The sequence below is a fragment of the Podarcis filfolensis genome, assembly GCF_964270895.1.
Source record: "Podarcis filfolensis genome assembly, chromosome: 1".
NCBI classification, from domain to species: Eukaryota; Metazoa; Chordata; class Lepidosauria; order Squamata; family Lacertidae; genus Podarcis; species Podarcis filfolensis.
The window spans coordinates 72,945,827-72,965,991 of NC_139604.1; the positions used below are offsets into that span (position 1 = coordinate 72,945,827).

The 20,165-nt window shown below is 40.0% G+C and overlaps 1 protein-coding gene across 9 annotated transcripts in view; it reads left to right on the plus strand.

The window, feature by feature from the left end:
• DCDC1 (doublecortin domain containing 1) overlaps nt 1–20,165 on the plus strand; it is a 246,272-nt gene that overhangs the window by 187,164 nt on the left and 38,943 nt on the right. For all 9 annotated transcript variants that reach the window (XR_014544058.1, XM_083597408.1, XM_083597406.1 and 6 more), the window contains exons 20-25: nt 220–343; nt 1,643–1,824; nt 6,554–6,664; nt 8,014–8,113; nt 13,447–13,582; nt 14,864–15,014. Coding sequence is in view for 8 of the 9 variants with exons in the window: in XM_083597408.1 (XP_083453534.1) it covers nt 220–343; nt 1,643–1,824; nt 6,554–6,664; nt 8,014–8,113; nt 13,447–13,582; nt 14,864–15,014 (804 nt within the window). In the remaining variant the exon portion in view is untranslated. The remainder of the gene's footprint in view (nt 1–219; nt 344–1,642; nt 1,825–6,553; nt 6,665–8,013; nt 8,114–13,446; nt 13,583–14,863; nt 15,015–20,165) is intronic.

Consider the following 20,165-nt stretch of genomic DNA (forward strand, 5'->3'; position numbering starts at 1 on the left):
AAAAGCCCAACAGAGCAGCCAAGTGCATATATATATATATATCAGGCTCAAACATGGATATTATGACATCAACTTGGGAATGTCCTAGATCTAAGAGAATCCAATCAAAGGAGTTACAATTTAGCTGCTCAAGAATTGCTCGCAGTCAGAAAATATTTGTTAAGAAGACAATTGCTGATACTTCAGATAAGAAAATAGACTCCTTTTGTTCCGTTACAGGTGGGCCATTAAACATGGAGGAACAAGTAAGCCTGGTCAGTGGAAACAGTCAAAAGTGGACAATCCTTTGTGGAATAAGTTGACCTATATGTGGCCTGTGCTTCCAAATGGAGAACTAAACCAGGTAATTTGGTAAAGTGCAGCCCACACATGTGCAGATATGTGCACAGCTATTTGAGTACACTTAAAAGGCATATCTTTATGCTTACATTTAAAATATACACTCGCAGATACACACTAATAGTGTGAAAAACATTTACTGTGTTCATTGCATATTAGAAATGACGTATATAATTACTAAGATCACAATCCAGAGAGTTTCACTGGGCATGAATTTGATCATTCCTCACACCTAACCCTCTCCTTTCTCCTCCCCAGCAAACTCTTATTTTTCTGATTATCCAGAATATATGCACCATTGTGCGTAATTCTTTTCATTAAATTCATTTTAACAGAGGCCAAGTGTCATTTTGCTGATTTCTCTGCTTAGTTCCATATGCCAGGAAACCAATCCTAAAACATTTCTTTTGCTACTAATTTGTTACATACATTCATGGTCTGATGTAAATGCTTATGGTCAGCACATGCACAGTATTTTTTCTTGTTCTCAACTGAGTAAACTGTCTAAGCAAATTTGAATGTACAAAAAATATTCCCTTCTAAATATTAAGGTTGCAGTGCATGTAGGATTGTCTAATCAAGCCAGTGCAATGGGCAGAGCAATTCTCTTGTGCCCAATCACACAGTAGTGGCTATAGGCTCTCAGTAGTCTGACCAATGCCCCACCCATCTCTTTTTTTCCCTTTTGAGGTAAATAATGCTGGATTGATTGATTTCCACTGGCTTGGGCACCCTTCCACCAGAGCAGGGCCTGGGAGAATGTGCTGTATCCTAACTCAAAAGAAACGCCATGGTGCATCTGCAAGCACAGCCAGATGCTGCAACAAAACATGTTTCTCCCATATCCGTCTCTACAGTCACAGCAGGCCCTGTAACCTTCCAACAGTTTGACTTTACCCCCAAAGAAACACTCCTCCGCTGTCTCCCAAGACAGATAGATGCCAACAATCAGCCGAATGGACTCAGGATTTGGATTGTACCATAAGACAGTTTAGGGTGAAGATTTCCTTCCGTGTTCCATAAAATGATCCTCTATGATATAACTGATCCTTCAGTTCCCTACTCCCTATCTCAATCCTTCAACCTTTGGTTGAAGACTAGCTTATATACTTTAAAATTAAACTAAACAGCCTCCAGCAAGCCCTTATTCTCATAGTGTCAGTCCACTCCCTAGCCCTGCAATATGGAGATCCTGAATTGGCATACATACTGTATGTGTGAAGTTATTTGGTCACTCTTAGCTGTTATTTGTATCGTTGTAATTCTTATAAATGGAATAAACGCTTTGTTTATGTTTTGAAAGGCTTTTGACTGGCCCATTGAAGGCTTGCTGATTCCAAACAGCCCTCCCTTGAAGAAACCTACTAGTAAGAAGTCAGACAGCTATATGCCTCTGAGGCTCAGGGTTTTGAAAAATGGAGAACAGGACAAAAGCAAAGCCATCTTTGTTCTTGGACCCGACTGTACAACTGTGGCTAAAAAACAGTAAGAAAATGATAGTTAATTTTCATAATCTAATGAGCACAGTAAAGTTTTTGTAATTTGTAATTTCCAAATCTTTTACTGCTTTCAACTTTATACTTGAAAAGTTGCCAACCTCCAGAAGTAGCCATCTATTTTACTTTGTGGTGGTAAAGAAAACTCATTCTGAACACTGACTTAGTTCCCTGTGGTTACATTTCAAAGTGTATGATACCACTGGGCTGGCCATGCTCATGTGAATGTTATCTCCACCTGGAGACTGACTACAAGGCCATCATAAAAATTCTGGCACTTTTTTAACAGCTGCGGTTGTGCAGATTTTGGCAGCCATGTGTCCACTACAACTAGTATGTTATCACAACAAGCTTTCAAGCTCACTACTTGATACCATGGATGAGCTTATAGGACCCACCCACCTGTTTCTTTGGAGATGCTATGGAATTATCATATAGGAGGATGCTGTTGAGATCTTCTGTGGCTCCTGGTGTGTGAGTGATTGCTGGAAAGTGAAGAGAGAGTCTAAGCACCTGACTTACCCATTCCCTTTTTTATCCACTGGCAAGCCAGTTGGGTTTTTATTTAATTTCCCCTGTCTAGTTGGGAAGAGCAAGCTTGATTTTTAATATCTGGAGTTGTCCTAATTGCCATCCCCTTCTGCAATCAAAGGAGAGCAGTTTGCATTTAGAAGGCCCTTTGGGTGACCCTGGAGGAACACACCAAAGGGAGTTGTCCCATTGGAGGTAGACTAGAGGTGAGGGCGCCACCCTTTTTACTCCTCCTCGGAGCATTGTTTGCATTGTATCGCTATATGAGGCTTAGATGTGCTGTTTGGCCTTACATAGGAGACCATTGGGACCCTGGGAGTTGGAATCCCTAGGGTGGGAGGATTGGACGTTTTATGTCCAGTGTCCCAGGCGGATGATGGGATGGAGAATGCCTGTGAAAGAAGTTCAGCTGGAGATTAATTGCTGTGAGGTGCCCTTTTAGTGTGTACTGGCAATAATAGGTCTGTGACTGGGTTCTTTGTTTGCCTGAGCACCTGTGACCATCTTCAAGTGAGTGGATTTCAGGCAGAAGGTGCCTGGCAAGAAGAGATCTTGAAGGGGACACAGTAGCACAGCCTATCTCTATGATTGAGGAGAGGAACAGGCACAGCTGAAGGAGGGAATGCCAAAGGGAGGATTACAGGTGCTTACATCCTGTTCCCCTCACCAAGCCCCAATCTATGCTTGATACACTGGGTGCTCTACCTCTGTGCCTAAAAGTCTGGTGGTGATATTGTTAAATGATAATCCATGATTTAGTTGTGAATGAGCAGGCAGACCTGGGTGAGGAAGCAAGGAGAGCCAGACCTAACCCATCTCTGCCCAACTGAGTATTTGGTGCAATGCCAAGCCAGACTGGAGGGGTGGGCTGAGGGAGTTGCTGTGGTCCACAGGAGTTCACGCTCCATCACCGGGAAACCTCTCTTTGGAACAGAAAATGAGGGTCTAAATCTGGCGCTGGGACAAAGAGACAAGCTAGGGATGCTGTTGGTGTACTATCCGCTCTGCTGCCCAACAGCCGCCTCAGCCAAGCTGGCCAAAATTATCTCCAAACATGGTGTTAGAAGAACCCAGGACAGTTGTGCCGGGCGATTTCAGCATCTACACTGAAGATGCCTTGGGTCCAGTTCAGGCCTCTGTGGCAACCATGCAACTGTCTCAGGTGGCCATCAGCCTGACATACACACAGCAAGGCATACACAGAACTTGGACTTTGCTTCAAATGGGAAGAGAGGAGCAATCTGGAAGTAGGTAGGGTGAATATTATCCTCTTGCCATGGTCCTGCCACTTTAATAATGTAACCCTTTTAATGACTGTGTCATATAGTTTTAAATGTTTTTATATTGTTGTATATCACCCTAATGTTTTCTGTAAGGGCATCATATACATACATACATACATACATACATACATACATAAATGCATCACCAGGATTACTGAAGAAACTTGTCTGCAGTTGCTCTGATCAAGTAGGGAAGATCTGAGTGTTGAATCACAATCTTACACGTTACTTGTATCCTTATTGGATATGCACCCATATTAGCAACAGGTTGCTGTCTGCCTACATCACACTGGATTAAGAATGGAGTGTGTACAACCCAACAGATAGGGGTTAAGACCACCGTATACTTAAAGCACATTTTCCTCCCTCATAATCCTGGGAAATGCAATTTGCCCCTTACAACGTTACCATTCCTAGCACCCTTAGGCAAACTACACTTTTCATTTTGGCAAGGGACAAGATGAGTTTTAAATGTCTGGCATGCATTAAGGCTAGATGTGCACTAGGTAATCCAGTTCTTGTGGTAATGATGGGAATGTGCCTTCCAGTAGGTCTTGCAATGGTAACATTCTAATGGTAGCACATTTTTCTGTTTTCAACATGTAAAAAAATGGAAGGAAGACAACTGGAGATAGCCTGAAGTATATAAATTACAGGAATGATTTAGAATCATGTCCCTAGCAGATTACAAGGTTGTAAAGAACTTTTACGGACACATAGCTTGCCTTTTTGCACAATAATTCCCACAGAGTTTCACTTGATGCTGTTTCCATATTTGTTGGATGCAACATATCTGTGAATATAAATTATATCTATTTGGATAAACCGCTTGAAAACAGTGAACATTATGCTTGGAAAGAGCAGATTTTGTATGTTCATTTTATATAACAGGACTTTGAATATTCATATAGCAGTGAAAAGCTTTGATGTAAAGAATAAGTTAAATACATCGTTTCTCACATTGTTAGCAGAGATGTCACCTTTTGACCTTTCTTTTAAGGTTTTTAGAACATCTGATACTTTTTGATAATGGTTTAATATTACTTTTTCAGATTGATTAAATACACTTCATACATCACTGAACAATGAGTAGCATTCAGATCGGCTGTCCACTGAGCTGCCTGCAAAAATGATAAAGTTAAAAAAATAATCTTCAAAGTAAAGTCAAGCCTGAAATTGAAATCTTTGACGCATACATCTCATAATTAGTTCTCCCTCTGCCAGATCTAAAATGTGAATATGCTGTTCTTAAAATTGTTCAGATCTTTTTACAGAGAAATTTAATGAATGGTATCAGCTTTTTAAAAAGTTCTTCCTCTAGATCTGAAGTTCCTCAAACCAAACTAGCTTTTATGAAGTTGTTGAATTTCCAATTTAGGTCATTTAAGAGAGTTGGGGTTGGGGTGTGGGTTGTGATCCCCGTGGCTGATGCAACAAAGAGCTGGGCTTAATACAGGTATGTGCCTGGTGCCAGAATGAGGCCATAATCAGACTTTAGGAACTTAGCCCAACTGTAGGTGCGGTCGCAGTCAATTATAGGTTAACACTGGTGTTATTGCTGCCACTTCTCCACTGTTTGTCAGTTTGATCTCATGTTGGAAGGAGAGAATTAGGACAGAAAGATTGTCTGATCCCTGTTCCACTGGAGTCTGTTTCAAATGTGTAGGACATAGGATATAAATTCCATATAGCTTGATGTAAAAGTGATATACATATCGCATTTATTTCATGTAAGCACAGTAGGATCCCAAGAAAAACTTCAGGCATACTCAGTGTCTTTAGACATGCCCAGTGGGGTGTTGTATTTCCTTTCAACAACTGACCTTCATGACATATCATGAAGTGTTTAGAAAGTTGCTTTTTAAAAAAAATCAGATTGCCAAATGGCATGGAGAACAGCTGCCCTATTGACCATGAAGGGTGAGTTGCGCGGTTCTATGGATTCCAGCTATTGATATAGATGTACCGGTATATGCAATCATTGCGTATACATTTTTCAAATGGTTTTGGTGGTGGTGGTGGTAGGATGTCTATTCAGGCAGCAAGTGTCAGTGAAGTTTTTTGTTAACCAGGAGACATTGTTGTTTTGCTGTGGTCCATGGTGGTAGATGCAGCAGTTCTTCCCAATTGGTGCCACCATTTTCCATCCCCAAATGTTACTGGAATGGTGTTGTGTCAAGTGAGCAAGGGTGGCGATGGCAGCCAAGCTAGTAGCTGTGAAGAAGGGCTCTTGCTTTTGCTGCTAGCTTTGCTATCACAGCTGGTGATAAACCTTCATTTTTTACAATAAAAAAGGCAGGGAATTGGTGTTTGCCACTGGGGTGAGCAAACCCTGGAAAACCAATTTCAAAAGGTTTTCCCCACACCCACTCCAAATAGGGTGCTAAATTTTGGAGGCCATTTCATTTCAACCTTGTGTAGTTTCTGCACATTTCCTTTATGAAAATGTAGAAAATTTACACATATGAAGTAGGTTAGGAAGGATTCAGGTACTTTAAGAAGTACAAATAAACGTATATATGTGGTGCTGTGTATTTCCGCCATGTGAAAGGGAAAATAACTCGTAGCATTGTAGCATCAGTGTTTCTTATAATGATCAAGCTAGTGTCATGGCTGTGAACATTGATGCCACGAGGAATAAGATGTGGAGTGAAGAGTGAATATTTTGTTTGTTTGTTTAATTAATTTCTATCCTATCCTTCCTTTCCTTCCCAAAGGAGCCGAGGATGGCAAACATCAAAAGGTTGAAACAGCACAGATTTGCCTTGTCTGCTGAGATTGTGTAGCTGTGTTTCATGTTTTTTCAGACTTGCACTGCAAACTACAAAGCAGGATGTTTTTACTCTCTTGGAAGTTCTTTTGGTTAGAAAAATCATTCAAACAACATGCTTTACTTTCCTCTAGAAAAGTTGATCCAGGAAGGAAACAGAAAGTGAAGAGACTCCCGAAGGCAAACGGTGATGCTGATTCAGAAAAGAAAATACACCAAAAAGAATTCCAGCATTTTCTGGAACGGTAAGTAAACCCACATCACAATCTTTATTTCCCCCCAATTTAGATATGTAAACACTCGAGTGCTAAGGCACATAGCCAACTCAATTCTCTCTAGATGTTGTTGGGCAGGGCTGGTGATTTCTTTATTTATTAGTATAGCTGTATATCAGGAATATGCAGCCCTCCCAAGGTGGTTCACATCCTAAAGGGAATTAAATATGATATGGAATACATAGTCTATAGTAAAACTGGTATCACAAACCACATCACATACAACATTAAACATGGTCAGCAAAGGCAGGCTGCCAGCCTCATAACTAGTTTAACCAAAGGCCTGAGTAAACAGATGCATTTAAACTGGTGCAAGAAACCCGTCAGGGTCAGTGACAGCCTGCTCTGTTAGGGAAGGACACTCCAAAATTGTGGTGATGCTATTGAGAACGTCCTGGATATGGCAGTTGTAGGCTAGCAATATCTGGCACTAGCTTGGCTGCTGATATGCCAAGGCTAGGAGTGGAGAATGACACAGTTGCCTATACTGTATAGGCTATCCAGGCTTGTAACTCTCCAACCGTTTGACTTCACCCCAAAGGCCCACTCCTCCATTGTCTCCAGAGACAGATGGATGCCAACAACGGTAGCTTATAACTTTTTCAGTGCACCTGACACATTTAGAGAGGCGTGTTTTGTAGGCAAAGGGGCTTGAAAGGCATTCATGCTTCCCTTCAATATGCAGGAAGCATAGTGAAACTTTCTTTCATTGCTGTGAAATTGTTCACTCACCTTATACCTTCCCTTGCCAGGTTCCTAATTATTGCTCTTTTTTATTTGTTAATTAGCTGTCCCCTTGACCATATCAGCTCACAATAAAATAACCATACAAAATTCAGACAGTAATAATATTTGCCATAAAATACCACCCTCAAACGCAACCATTGGGTTTTAAAAGCAGGAATTATAAAGCAAGGAATCTAGTGGTCACCAATAAAACTGGTACATCAGCCTGGTGTGGCTGTGGAAGAGCACTCACTGTCTTTGTCATTCTGCAGAGATGCTGTGCTGCCATTCTGTGCAGCTGAGGAATCACCAGTCTTGAAATTGCTCCCTGTAGACAGGATTAGTTATTTCCAAACCTGGAACCATTTCCACTTTACTTCATAAATACTCCCCTGTGATGCTTGGACTTACGACTCCTAAGCCATCAACAGGATAAACTACACTTCAGGTTACAGCAGTGCTGGGTTAATTGATATTTCTAATGAAGAGTACAGTTGCCCTGTTTGTAATGTGCCACTTCAATCCCTTCAAGTGTTGAAAACTTAATGCAAACAGAGCCGTATACTGTATACACGTTTTCCTTATTTAAAAAGGTGCACCATGGCATTGAATTTGCCTTTTGCTGCCAGAAGACTGTTCACTGAAAAGGGGGTCGAAATCTGTCTTTTGGAAGACTTGGAGAGAGATCAGCTGGTAAGAAAAAAAAATGAAAATGAAATCAGAGGCATTAGTGCTTCTTCAGAAAGCGTTGTTCCTATAAAATGAGCAGATAATGATGAATCACATCCTACTCGTATCGTTCCAAACACTGCTTGAAGCTATGGTTGTGTTATGCCCCATGAATATTGCAATTAGTAATAGGACAAAAAAAATACCCTTTTGGCATTGAGTTAAACCCAAAGAAAGAACTCTTGCAATGGGAAAGCAGACTTTGGAAACAAAGTTTGAAGTCTGGAAAATGAAAGAGAGTATAAAATTGAAAATGGGCTTAATTTGCATTTGGCATTTTGCTCAGGATACAGGGCAAAAGAAATAATTGAAAATCCTGACTTCTCTGGGATAACAAGGGTGGGATTTAGAATAATTTAGGATCATTCCCTCCCACTCGTCAGGAGGGGTTCCCAGAGCAGACTGGGCAGACGGAACTGGAAAGAGCAGCAAATCCTTCCTTAAAAGCTAAATTGTTATCAATGAAACAAACAATGCCAACCCTGGGAAAAAGAAATCCGTTGAGACTACATAAACCAACAGCACTTCAATCTTGCGAACCTTTGTATACTTTACATATGACTTGTTGTCTAGCAGAAAGAACCAAAGAACACCTTATTTATTCCCCCCAGACCAGGACATGTGTGGCAAGAAACTTGTTTTGTCTGCGAGAGCAAGGAAGACAGTCTACTGTGATATAGAAAAGCAGTAGCCTAGTGAATGGGTTCTCAGGTATATAGGGTGTTCTACCAATGAATAACTCTCTGCAGCCAACTCTCTCCAGCCAAAGGCCACATCAGCTGAGGCAAGGATGTTCACTTTTAACTGTGTGTGAAAGTATGCACCAACACCCAAGTAGCTGCTGTACAGATTTCTTCAAGAAGCACCCTACCCGCAATGGTTGCAGAAACCTCTGCACTGCTTACTGATTAAGCTGTGGAGCACCCTCTAGTGCAGGGGTTGTCAACCTGGTCTCTACCACCCACTAGTGGGTGTTTCAGGATTCTAGGTGGGTAGTATGGCACAAGCTGAATCTTCCTTCTATCGAGCACTGGTGGACGGTAAGGAAATTTTACCATCAAGAAAGATTCATTAGTGGGTGGTAGGTATAAAAAGGTTGTATAGGTTGCTGCTCTAGTGGAACCTTCACCCTTTAGCCAGGGTCAACCTAGTCACCTTTTTCTCTAATAAAGTCTTTGGGAAAGAAACAAAGAGAGCCTCTAGCACACAAAAATGCATTGTATTAGGGGAAGTGGCTTGCAGAAATGTGTATATTTGTCAGAACTGCATACAAAAAGGTGTTTAATGAGGAGAAATTCACATTAAAATACTGGTTTTTCATGGTGGGTTTTTAAAATAGCAAATCGCTGCAGAAATGTAAACTGAATTTAAGATGGTAAAAATGAGAAACTGACAGATTTGTTCATCCCGACTCCTGAGCTCTATGAAAAAACAATTTTGGGAAGCCACAATGTGAGCTGGTAGTATATATAGTTCGTTAATAAGGACTTTAAATACCCTCCTTACTTTCCCCAGAATAGGACATGCATGGCAAGAAAAATCCTATTTTCTCCCTTCTGGTAAAGTGGGATAATATCTAATCACATGTACAGATGAACAAAAAGTGCTTCTTGTCATCAACAGACATTTATTTCAACACTGAAGGCAAAAGAGCTACTTGCCATTTTAGTGAACTATTGACAATGCTAAAAGTGTGGCTCATTTTATTTTAATATTTATTGAGTCACTATTTCCTTTTTATCCTAGAGATTGGTGTTTAAATTTTATTATGTAATAAAAGAACCATATTATACTTCCCAAGTTCAGCAATATTCATTGGGTATAAACCTTAAAGAAGCTGAGGAGAATTAATTACTAATTTTCTATGTGATCTATTTCTCTGATTTTGTTGCCAAGTATGGTGGTTTTCAAGGGTCTTAATTATTTAGCTTCATTTTTTTAGTAAAAAAATAGTATTTAAATATGAACCATTTTTATTCAAATACAAAATTCCATTTTTCTTTGTTACATTTGCATTGCACTTTGCTAAAGGTATAAAATTGTTGCTATTGTTTTCTCCTGAAGCTTTCCTTTGTACTCTGCTAACTGCAGATGCTCCAGCCTCAGGTATTTGCAACAGGAACTCCTGGAATGTTTTGGCTTATAGTACTGTAAGTCCAATGCAGAAACTGAGAAATATCTGGAATTTTGTTCAGAGTGTAAGCTCAGCTGAAGATTTCACAATACGATTGATTGATTGATTTTGGTTGCTGTTTAGTTTCCATAGTAATAGTTGTATTTTTTTATTTTAAAGAGATTTTATTTAAGAAATTCATATTCCATTTTTTAAAAGTCCTTCGCAAAGCAGCCTACAAAATGTTTAATATACAAATCTGGCTCATAAAGCATTTTTAAAATAATAATAAAAAAATCAAAGTACCAGAGTATTTTGGTTTTGACATGGTTCACATGGAATGCTATGCTGAACCATTTGTTGTTGTTGTTGTTTAGTCATTTAGTCGTGTCTGACTTTCATGACCCCATGGACCAGAGCACGCCAGTCACATTTGTCTTCCACTGCCTCCCGCAGCTTGGTCAAACTCATGTTAGTAGCTTTGAGAACACTGTCCAACCATCTCGTCTTCTGTCGTCCCCTTCTTCTTGTGCCCTCAATCTTTCCCAGCATCAGGGTCTTTTCCAGGGAGTCTTCTCTTCTCATGAGGTGGCCAAAGTATTAGAGTCTCTGCTTCAGGATCTGTCCTTCCAGTGAGCACTCAGGGCTGATTTCTTTCAGAATGGATAGGTTTGATCTTCTTGCAGACCATGGGACTCTCAAGAGTCTCCTCCAGCACCATAATTCAAAAGCATCAATTCTTCAGCGATGGTCCAGCTTTCTTCTATACATCACTGGTCCAGCTCTCACTTCCATACATCACTACAGGGAAACATCGCATACTGTTTAAGCCTGCCTTATAAAATTTTAAGCATAACCTTGCTAGCGTGTGAAACGAGTTCAATTGTGCAGTAGTTGGAGCATTCTTTGGCACTGCCTTTCTTTGGGATTGGGATGTAGACTGATCTTCTCCAATCCTCTGGCCACTGCTGAGTTTTCCAAACTTGCTGGCATATTGAGTGTAGCACCTTAACAGCATCATCTTTTAAAATTTTAAGTAGTTCAGCTGGAATACCATCACTTCCACTGGCCTTGTTATTAGCAGTGCTTTCTATGGCCCATTTGACTTTACTCTCCAGGATGTTGGGCTCAAGGTCAGCAACCACACTACCTGGGGTGTACGAGACATCCATATCTTTCTGGTATAATTCCTCTGTGTATTCTTGCCACCTCTTCTTGATGTCTTCTGCTTCTGTTAGGGCATTACTACTTTTGTCCTTTATTATGGTAATCTTTGTACGAAAAGTTACTTTCATATCTCCAATTTTCTTGAACAGACCTCTGGTTTTCCCCATTCTATTGTTTTCCTCTATTTCTTTGCATTGCTTGTTTAAGAAGGCCCTCTTGTCTCTCCTTGCTATTTTTCGGAAATCTGCATTCAGTTTCCTGTATCTTTCACTATCTCCCTCACATTTTGCTTGCCTTCTCTCCCCCACTATTTGTAAGGCCTCACTGGACAGCCACTTTGCTTTCTTGCATTTCCTTTTCATTGGGATGGTTTTCGTTGCTGCCTCCTGTATAATGTTATGAGTCTCCATCCATAATTCTTCAGGCACTCTGTCCACCAAATCTAAATCCTTAAACATGTTCCTCACTTCCACTGTGTATTCATAAGGGATTTGATTTAGATTGTGTCTTGCTGGCCCAGTGGTTTTTCCTACTTTCTTCAGTTTAAGCTGGAATTTTGCTATAAGAAGCTGATGATCTGAGCCACAGTCAACTCCAGGTCTTGTTTTTGCTGACTGTATAGAGCTTCTCCATCTTTGGCTGCAGAGAATATAATCAATCTGATTTCGATGCTGCCCATCTGGTGATGTCCATGTGTAGAGTCGTCTCTTGTGTTGTTGGAAAAGAGTGTTTGTGATGACCAGCTTGCTCTCTTGATAGAACTCTGTTAGCCTTTGCCCTGCTTCGTTTTGAACTCCAAGGCCAAACTTACCAGTTGTTCCTTTTATCTCTTGACTCCCTACTTTAGCATTCCAATCCCCTATAATGAGAAGAACATCCTTTTTGGTGTCATTTCTAGAAGTGTTGTAAGTCTTCATAGAATTGGTCAATTTCAGTTTCTTCAGCACCAGTAGTTGGTGCATAAACTTGGATTACTGTGATGTTAAAAGATCTGCCTTGGATTTGTATCAAGATCATTTTATCATTTTTGAGATTGCATCCCAGTACAGCTTTCACCACTCTTTTGTTGACTATGAGGGCCACTCCATTTCTTTTACAGGATTCTTGCCCACAGTAGTAGATATGATGGTCATCCGAACTGAATTCGCCCATTCCTGTCCATTTTAGTTCACTGATGCCCAGGATGTCAATATTTATTCTTGCCATCTCATTTTTGACCACATCCAGCTTACCCAGGTTCATGGTTCTTACATTCCAGGTTCCTATGCAATATTTTTCTTTACAGCATTGGACTTTCCTTTCGCTTCCAGGCATATCTGCAACTGAGCGACCTTTTGGCTTTGGCCCAGCCGCTTCATCAGCTCTGAATCTACTTGTACTTGTCCTCCGCTCCTCCTCAGTAGCATGTTGGATGCCTTCCGACCTGAGGGGCTCATCTTCCAGCATCATAACCTTTATATGCCTGTTGTCTTTGTCCATGGAGTTTTCTTGGCAGGGATACTGGAGTGGCTTGCCAGTTCCTGCTCCAGGTGGATCACGATTGCGGCTGCTTTCTTCTTCCCATCCTCCTGCTGCTGTGAGCAAAGCCATGGTTTGCTGTCATCCAAACCCAGGCTTGTGGTTTGTCTTGCTCCAGATAAACCACAACCTGTAACGAAGGTTTACAGCTTGTGATTTGTGCTTCAAACTCTCACTGAGATCCAGCACTAAAGGCCTTCTGGTGGTTCCCATACTGTGCGAAATGAAGCTACAGGGAACCAGGCAGAGATCCTTCTTGGTAGTGGCACCCGCCCTGTGGAATGCCCTCCCATCAGATGTCAAGGAGTAATTCTGTAACATTTAGGAAATATCTGAAGGCAGCCCTGTATGGGGAAGCTTTTTAAGGTTTAATGTTTGACTATGTTTTTGTGTGTGCTGGAGGCCACCCAGAGTGTCTGGGGCAGCCTAGTCAGATGAATGGGGTACAAATAATAAATTATTATTATTATAACAATAAATTATTGTTATTTTGGAACAGATTTATGTTTCCTGTGGAGAGCAATGGATTAATCCATACTGGACTATGACTCAGCAGAAGAAACGTCTCCAGCTTAGTAATTTAGCATCTGATATAACTGCTATTCGTGCCTACTGTGCCATGCGAAACACAACAAGTGAGCAGATTGCTGTCTATGCTATTTTTGCAAAATGTACACTTAATATATGTGAATAAAAATAATTTGTGGATAAATTTTTATTAGTTTTCAATTACATTCCAATAGCCTCATTATAACATTGCCAATTTATAATACAATTATTAATGCCAATCATTCAAATACCAAATTATATAATTTAATTCAAGTGGGCCCCCATGTGCTAGTTTTGATGGCTTTCTGATTTTCTTTATTTCTGTGTTCCAAAATCTTATTATTTTCCATCACATTCCAGTCACACATCTTCAACCCTGCTATTCTTGGTAGCTGAGTAGGGAGGGGAGCAGACCATTTGGCTTAATCCTTGCACCAGCTCCAAGCTGGTGCAGCTATAGGGTCCAGATCAGGCCTGTGAGATCAGCTTGAGAACCAGAGGATCTGGGACTGCCTCAGCGCTGCTGTCTCCCAACTTTGGAAAAACTTTCCTCTGGATTCTGCTGGTGGAGATAGCACCTGTAGGCCTCCTGCTCACCTGCACATTCAGTGGGCAGAAGGGGAATGTTTGTTCCAACAGAGTGATGCTTGTGTCAGCTGTGGGAGGTCAGCTCAGCCAGCAGAGCTAATTAGAGATATGGCTCAGCACAATCCAATCCCTGGAAAAAGTTTGAGGTGGTGGTGGTTGATTGCTCTGTTAGTTAAGTTTAAATTTGCAATATTGAACCCAATGGCTCTCAGAAGTGCTTAACGTTGGCTGGAAGAGTCTCACTGTGGTTATTTCGTAACCACATTTTTTAAATTAACTGTTATGTTACTGTTCCCAAAACAATGTTCTACCTGACAGTAGAACAATTCCCCCTTTAGGTTCAGTCCAACTTGTATATGATAGAACATAACTACAAAGTTCCAGTTTGGAAACTGTCATGAAGTATGTAATATCAGCTGTATTCTGAAGATGGCATAGCGGATGCCGTTCTTACAGCTAGTGCTTCTGAATGGAGGGACTAAAATTACAAAGGGAAGAGCATAGTGCCTTTGTCCTATATGCCAGGCATAGATTGCTGAATTGGTTTGGAGAATTCAAACCACGTTTGCAGCATAATAACAAAAAGAAATAGGAGTGCATATGGAGGTAAAGCATTGTGTTTAGTCATTCTTTGCTGAAGAGACTATGCTGGAAAGCTGTCTTCATGGGCCTCTATAATCATGAACACTAGAGCTCACCTTGTAAGAATTTTCATCGTAAATAAGAAACCTCTTCTGTAACTTAATTAAGGCCAAGCATTCTTGCATACATTTCTCCAGATCTTGCTTTAGAAGTCAAGAATGACATTGTTGTTGGGGCCAAACTATCTGTTGAAAGAGCTACAGTGGAATTTGAAGAGAAGAAGGTTATGGAAGAGCTGCAAGAAAAAGAAGCTACTGAAAAAGTAGAATACAATGTGGATGAATGTCTGTAAGTAATCCTAAATGATAAAACACAGTCGGTAATCCAAAAAAAAAAAAATCATTTGTGGAATGTTTAGGATGCAGCTATTAGGCTGCAGGGATAATTTCCATTCAGTTTTTTATGCATTCTTCAGATGGAGGGCAGTATATGAATTTAATTAATAATATTCTTATTATTTTTTGCTTACAATTTGAAGACATTTTAATTGTTTCTCCTACTTAGGATGAATGGGAAACACTATATATATATATATATATATATATATATATATATATATATATATAGTGTTTCCCATTCTCATATATATATATATATATATATATATATATATATATATATAGTTAACATTATCTTCAATGGTATGGTGACTTAGATAAAAGGGCATAGGAAATCCTTCTCAAATCTGCAGATGACAAAAAGTTGAACCCTTCAGAATAGGAATAAAATTCAAAATGGCTTTGCTGGAATAGGATGCTGACCCAAAATTAACAAAATGAAGTTTAACTGGAGAAAAATGCAAAGTTCTGCTTTTAGGTGAAGAAAAAACAACAACAGCCAAATACACAAGTATAGCATTGGGGTGTGTGTGTTAATAAATTGCAAAGGTTTTTGGAAAGGTTGCAGCTGAACATCAGTCTGTGGAAAGAAAAGCCTTTTGTTTCTGGAAGGCCAAGTCTGGATCCAACCAATAATTTCCAAATCACCCAGTCAGACCCTCATTTGAAGTTCTGTGTCCAGTTCTGGGTGCTTCACTTTACAAAGGTTATTCACAAACTGGAACAGTTCAGAAAACAACAAAGATTTTCAAAGATATGGAAAACATCATATGAATAAAGGTTGGAAGAACTGGCTGTATTTAAGTTTGGAAAAGAAAAAAAATGAGGTTGTGATGGGAGGCGGCCCAAAGGGCTTTTACATAGAAGAGGTCAAAGATTTGGTTTTCTTCTGCCCCAGAGGGCAGGACTTGATCTGATGGGCTCAAGTTACAGGAAATAGACTTAAAATCAATAGATTAGATCCAGAGGGGCTCCTGCTTGCATTAGGAGAAGTCTGTCATTACTACCCTCCCAGCTGCAGCCATCTATGCCACATCCCATGTCATTCCTGAGGCTTCCCTGATCCTCAGGAGCAGCTTGAGAGGGACATATGGGCTGCAGCAAGGAGAAAGTGGCTAGACAGTCCCATTCCATGTATGCACTCACATACATTGGAATGGATGAATGAATGAATTGATGGACCTCAAAAGTGCTTAACTTCACCTGGAGTTCATTTCCTCTCATTTTAATTACTTATTCTTAAGGCATCGTATTTTAAAATAAACTAATATCCATTCAAGGCTTACTGGAGGCCACAATAATCCAATTGAAAAGAGTCCCTCCCACTGTCAAGAACCTGAAAAACTAATGTCTGTGTACAGTCCTAAAGAAAGAGGACTGAAGCAGGAAACAGTACCCATTTGAAATTGGCTGTATAAAAACAAATGCATTTACTCATTCAAGCAATAGGTGGCACTGTTGTTTTCTGAAATATAGAAAAGCTGTCAATATTAGGAATAAATCATAGAAATCATAAAGTAGCTGTTACTGTTGTCCTGTAGGGTGATATTAAAATCACATCAGTGCTTGCAGCATCAGTGGAGAAATATTCATGTTCCAAAAGGGTAATAATAATATATATTTCATGTCTTCGTATGCATTATCTTCATGCATGTAAAACTCATAGGAAATGTTCCAGAAATACAATTACAGGGCATATATAAGGGCATATTTATCCAGGGCCACTTGTTCAGGTGATAGCTGTCATTACACTCTCTGAAACAGGAATACCGTGGGACCCTAACAGACTCTCATTTAGACAGGTTAGAATTTTTGTAGGAAGCAGACATATAAGAGCTGTTAATTCTTGCCTCGGTAAAACTGAATGAGAGCCAATAAACTGAAGCTCAATCCAGATTAGATTGAGGCACTGTTAGTGGGTGGTTCTCTAAACTGGATAAATGGGAGGTTGCCTGCTCTTGATGGGGTTACATTCCCTCTGAAGGAGCACGTATGAAGGAGCAAATAATGGAGGTCCTCCTGGATCCACTTGCTCACTTGAGGCTCAGGTAGCCTTGGCACGGAGTAACTTCCATCATTTTTGGTTGGTGGCTTCCATCATTTTTGGTTGGTGGCAAGGAAAGTCTATGCAATGTGTTATACATGGAGCTGTCTCTGAAGACAGTTCAGAAACTTCAGCTGGTGAAGTATTTAGAGGCCAGGTAGCACTGGCTGCAAATTAGTTCTAAATAAGGAATTAGATCTACATCAGGAACAAGGAGGTAATAAATATTTCTGTTGTAATCTGCTACCCTTGTGGAACCTGCCACCCAAGACAGTCACTTCACCTTGCCTCAGAGTACCTTGTTTCCCATGTAAGAAAATGTTCGATTGTCTGTGGATATAAAATCATTTGAACAGCTCATAGAATAAATGGAATTCCTAAAAAATAAAGGAAATGATACACTAATTAAGCAATAATTAAAATGAAATTTTGTATATAGCAGATGTTGGACTATATCTCTTGCCATCCTTGATTTTTGATCATGTGGACTGTGGGAGCTGAAGTCCAACATCACTGGAGGATCAGAGGTTAGCTACCCCTGCTATAAAGTCCACCTTTTACCCTGCTTCATATTTCATTTACCTCCTGCCATTATGCTGTGTAGCTTTCTTCCTGACCCTTCTCTGTCCTCAAACAAATAACTTGCTTAATGTGAAATGTTATGTGTTTGAACCTGCAAATATGTTCTTATTGGCAATTTATAAGAGTTCCCATAAACTGCAAGTGGACAGCTCTGCTTGTGTGTCTTCTATTTCAAAGTTCATAAGTTGAAAGAGTAAATATTTCTTTAGAGAAGGTTTGCAGAAAGTCTTATAGACCATTTTTCAGTTTAGTGCTTAGCATTGGCCTAAGCAATTTTCTGTTGCTGGTTCAAATGTTTCGCTTCCTGAGAGAAAAACTGGATTCTGTAAATGGGTAGTTTTCTATGGCCTTGCATTAGGGATGAGGGAGAAATTTAATTCAATTTACATTTAAAGGGGAATGTAACTAATTCACACTTTGCAAATCAACATGTGAACCAAAATGTGCACTATCCAAATTTTGCTGAAGAGTTTTCCAGCCAATTGATGTGCACAAAAAGGCATGAAAAATGCTTAAATTGGTTAAATTCTTATATTGTGGAGAGCTGCTTTGCAAAAATGTGTGTAAAAGACAATATTATGTACAAAAAATGTATGTAGGAAGAGAAATTCATCTTAAAATGTTGACGAACTTTCAAAAGTACTTCAGTTCATTATTATTATTTTTTACTTCTAATTGTAATTCTAATTTACTGACTTTTCCATTAGGCATGCAGATATTATGTTGGACCGTTTATTATGTATTATTTGCTTAAAAAAAAAAAAGATCTGATCATCCTGGACTTGACTGGAACCTACTGACTGCCAAAAAGAATTATGCCTACAAGTAAATTATGAAACTGTAAATCCTCTATGCTGAAGCGCTGGATAGCAAAAAAAACACACCATGGAATTTGACCCAAATGGCTGTGTTGATGGAACAAACAAAATAAGAGCAGAGATATTAGAGCTGTGTGCAAATGGTCTCTCAAATTCCTCAACCCTATTTGTAGCTTGAGAAAGGTGGCGGGCTATTTGACCTTCAGGAAGAGACCTTTTATAGTGGTGATCACTGTTAGCAGTGGCAATAGCCTAGGTTCTTTCTCTGTTTGACTCCACTGTCTAGTATAAAAGCAATGGACTGCTTTTATAGACCAGGCAATAGATAGTTCCTCTTTCTGTATGAGCTTCAAATGTTTCTTGGTAGGTTACCAGCTGAAAGCCACACATGTAGTTGTACCTTAAAATCCCAATTTATCTCTAACTGGGATTTTTCCAACCATTTACCAACTACCAACCATTTTTTTTACCTCAGTTAACCATTCACATACCAAACAATATTATAACACAGAAAAGCATTCTTATTTGTAAATTTATATAACATACTGACAAAACTTTTCCCTCAGCGTTTGCTAATTCTCCAAAGTTCCCTTGCCCCATTGCTGAGAATGCAGAAGTGAAACAACATGAGCGTTAGGAAGCCTGCACAGGTGTCAGGAAAACAATTTGTTGTGGCAAGCTATTATCTAAGATAGGAAAGGGAAGAGGAGCAGTAACTCACTCACTCAGACACAAATCATGTAGCTAACACTAATGAAGCGGATTTATAATGCCTCTGTGGTTGATTTAGGTTCCTCCCCCCAAAAAAAGCATTTCTTGCTGAAAAGGCTGAGAACTCTCCTGTTGTTTAGCATCTTTAAGGCACCAAGTAGATACAAACTTCTGGCCTGCCTACCGATATTTATGACCTTCATGTGAGTTGGGTAGGGAGAGGAATCACAACCCTTGGGATTTTTCTCTTGACCCAGGAAACACATTTATCTCACTCTATTCTGAAGAAAGATTTCACAACCTGTTTAGGTAGGTCTGTGTACATCATAAGAACATAGTACAGTGGTACCTCAGGTTACAAACACCTCGGGTTACAAACACGTTGGGTTACAAACTCCGCTAACCCGGAAGTAGTACCTCGGTTGAGAACTTTGCCCCAGAATGAGAACGGAAATTGTGTGGTGGTGGTGCGGCAGCAGCAGCGAGAGGCCCCATTAGCTAAAGTGGTACCTCAGGTTAAGAAGGGTTTCAGGTTAAGAATGGACCTCCGGCATGAATTAAGTTCGTAACCAGAGGTACCACTGTAGGTATGTTATAAGAGCCATCACTTCTGGTATAAGAATCATCTTACCATAGCACATACAGTGGTACCTCGGGTTAAGTACTTAATTTGTTCCGGAGGTCCGTTCTTAACCTGAAACTGTTCTTAACCTGAAGCACCACTTTAGCTAATGGGGCCTCCTGCTGCCGCTGTGCCGCCAGAGCCCAATTTCTGTTCTTATCCTGAAGCAAAGTTCTTAACCTGAAACACTATTTCTGGGTTAGCGGAGTGTGTAACCTGAAGCGTATGTAACCTGAAGCATATGTAACCCGAGGTACCACTGTACCAGGGATTTTCTGTCAATGGGAGAATAAGATTTTCATAAGATTTTATTTATTTATCTGA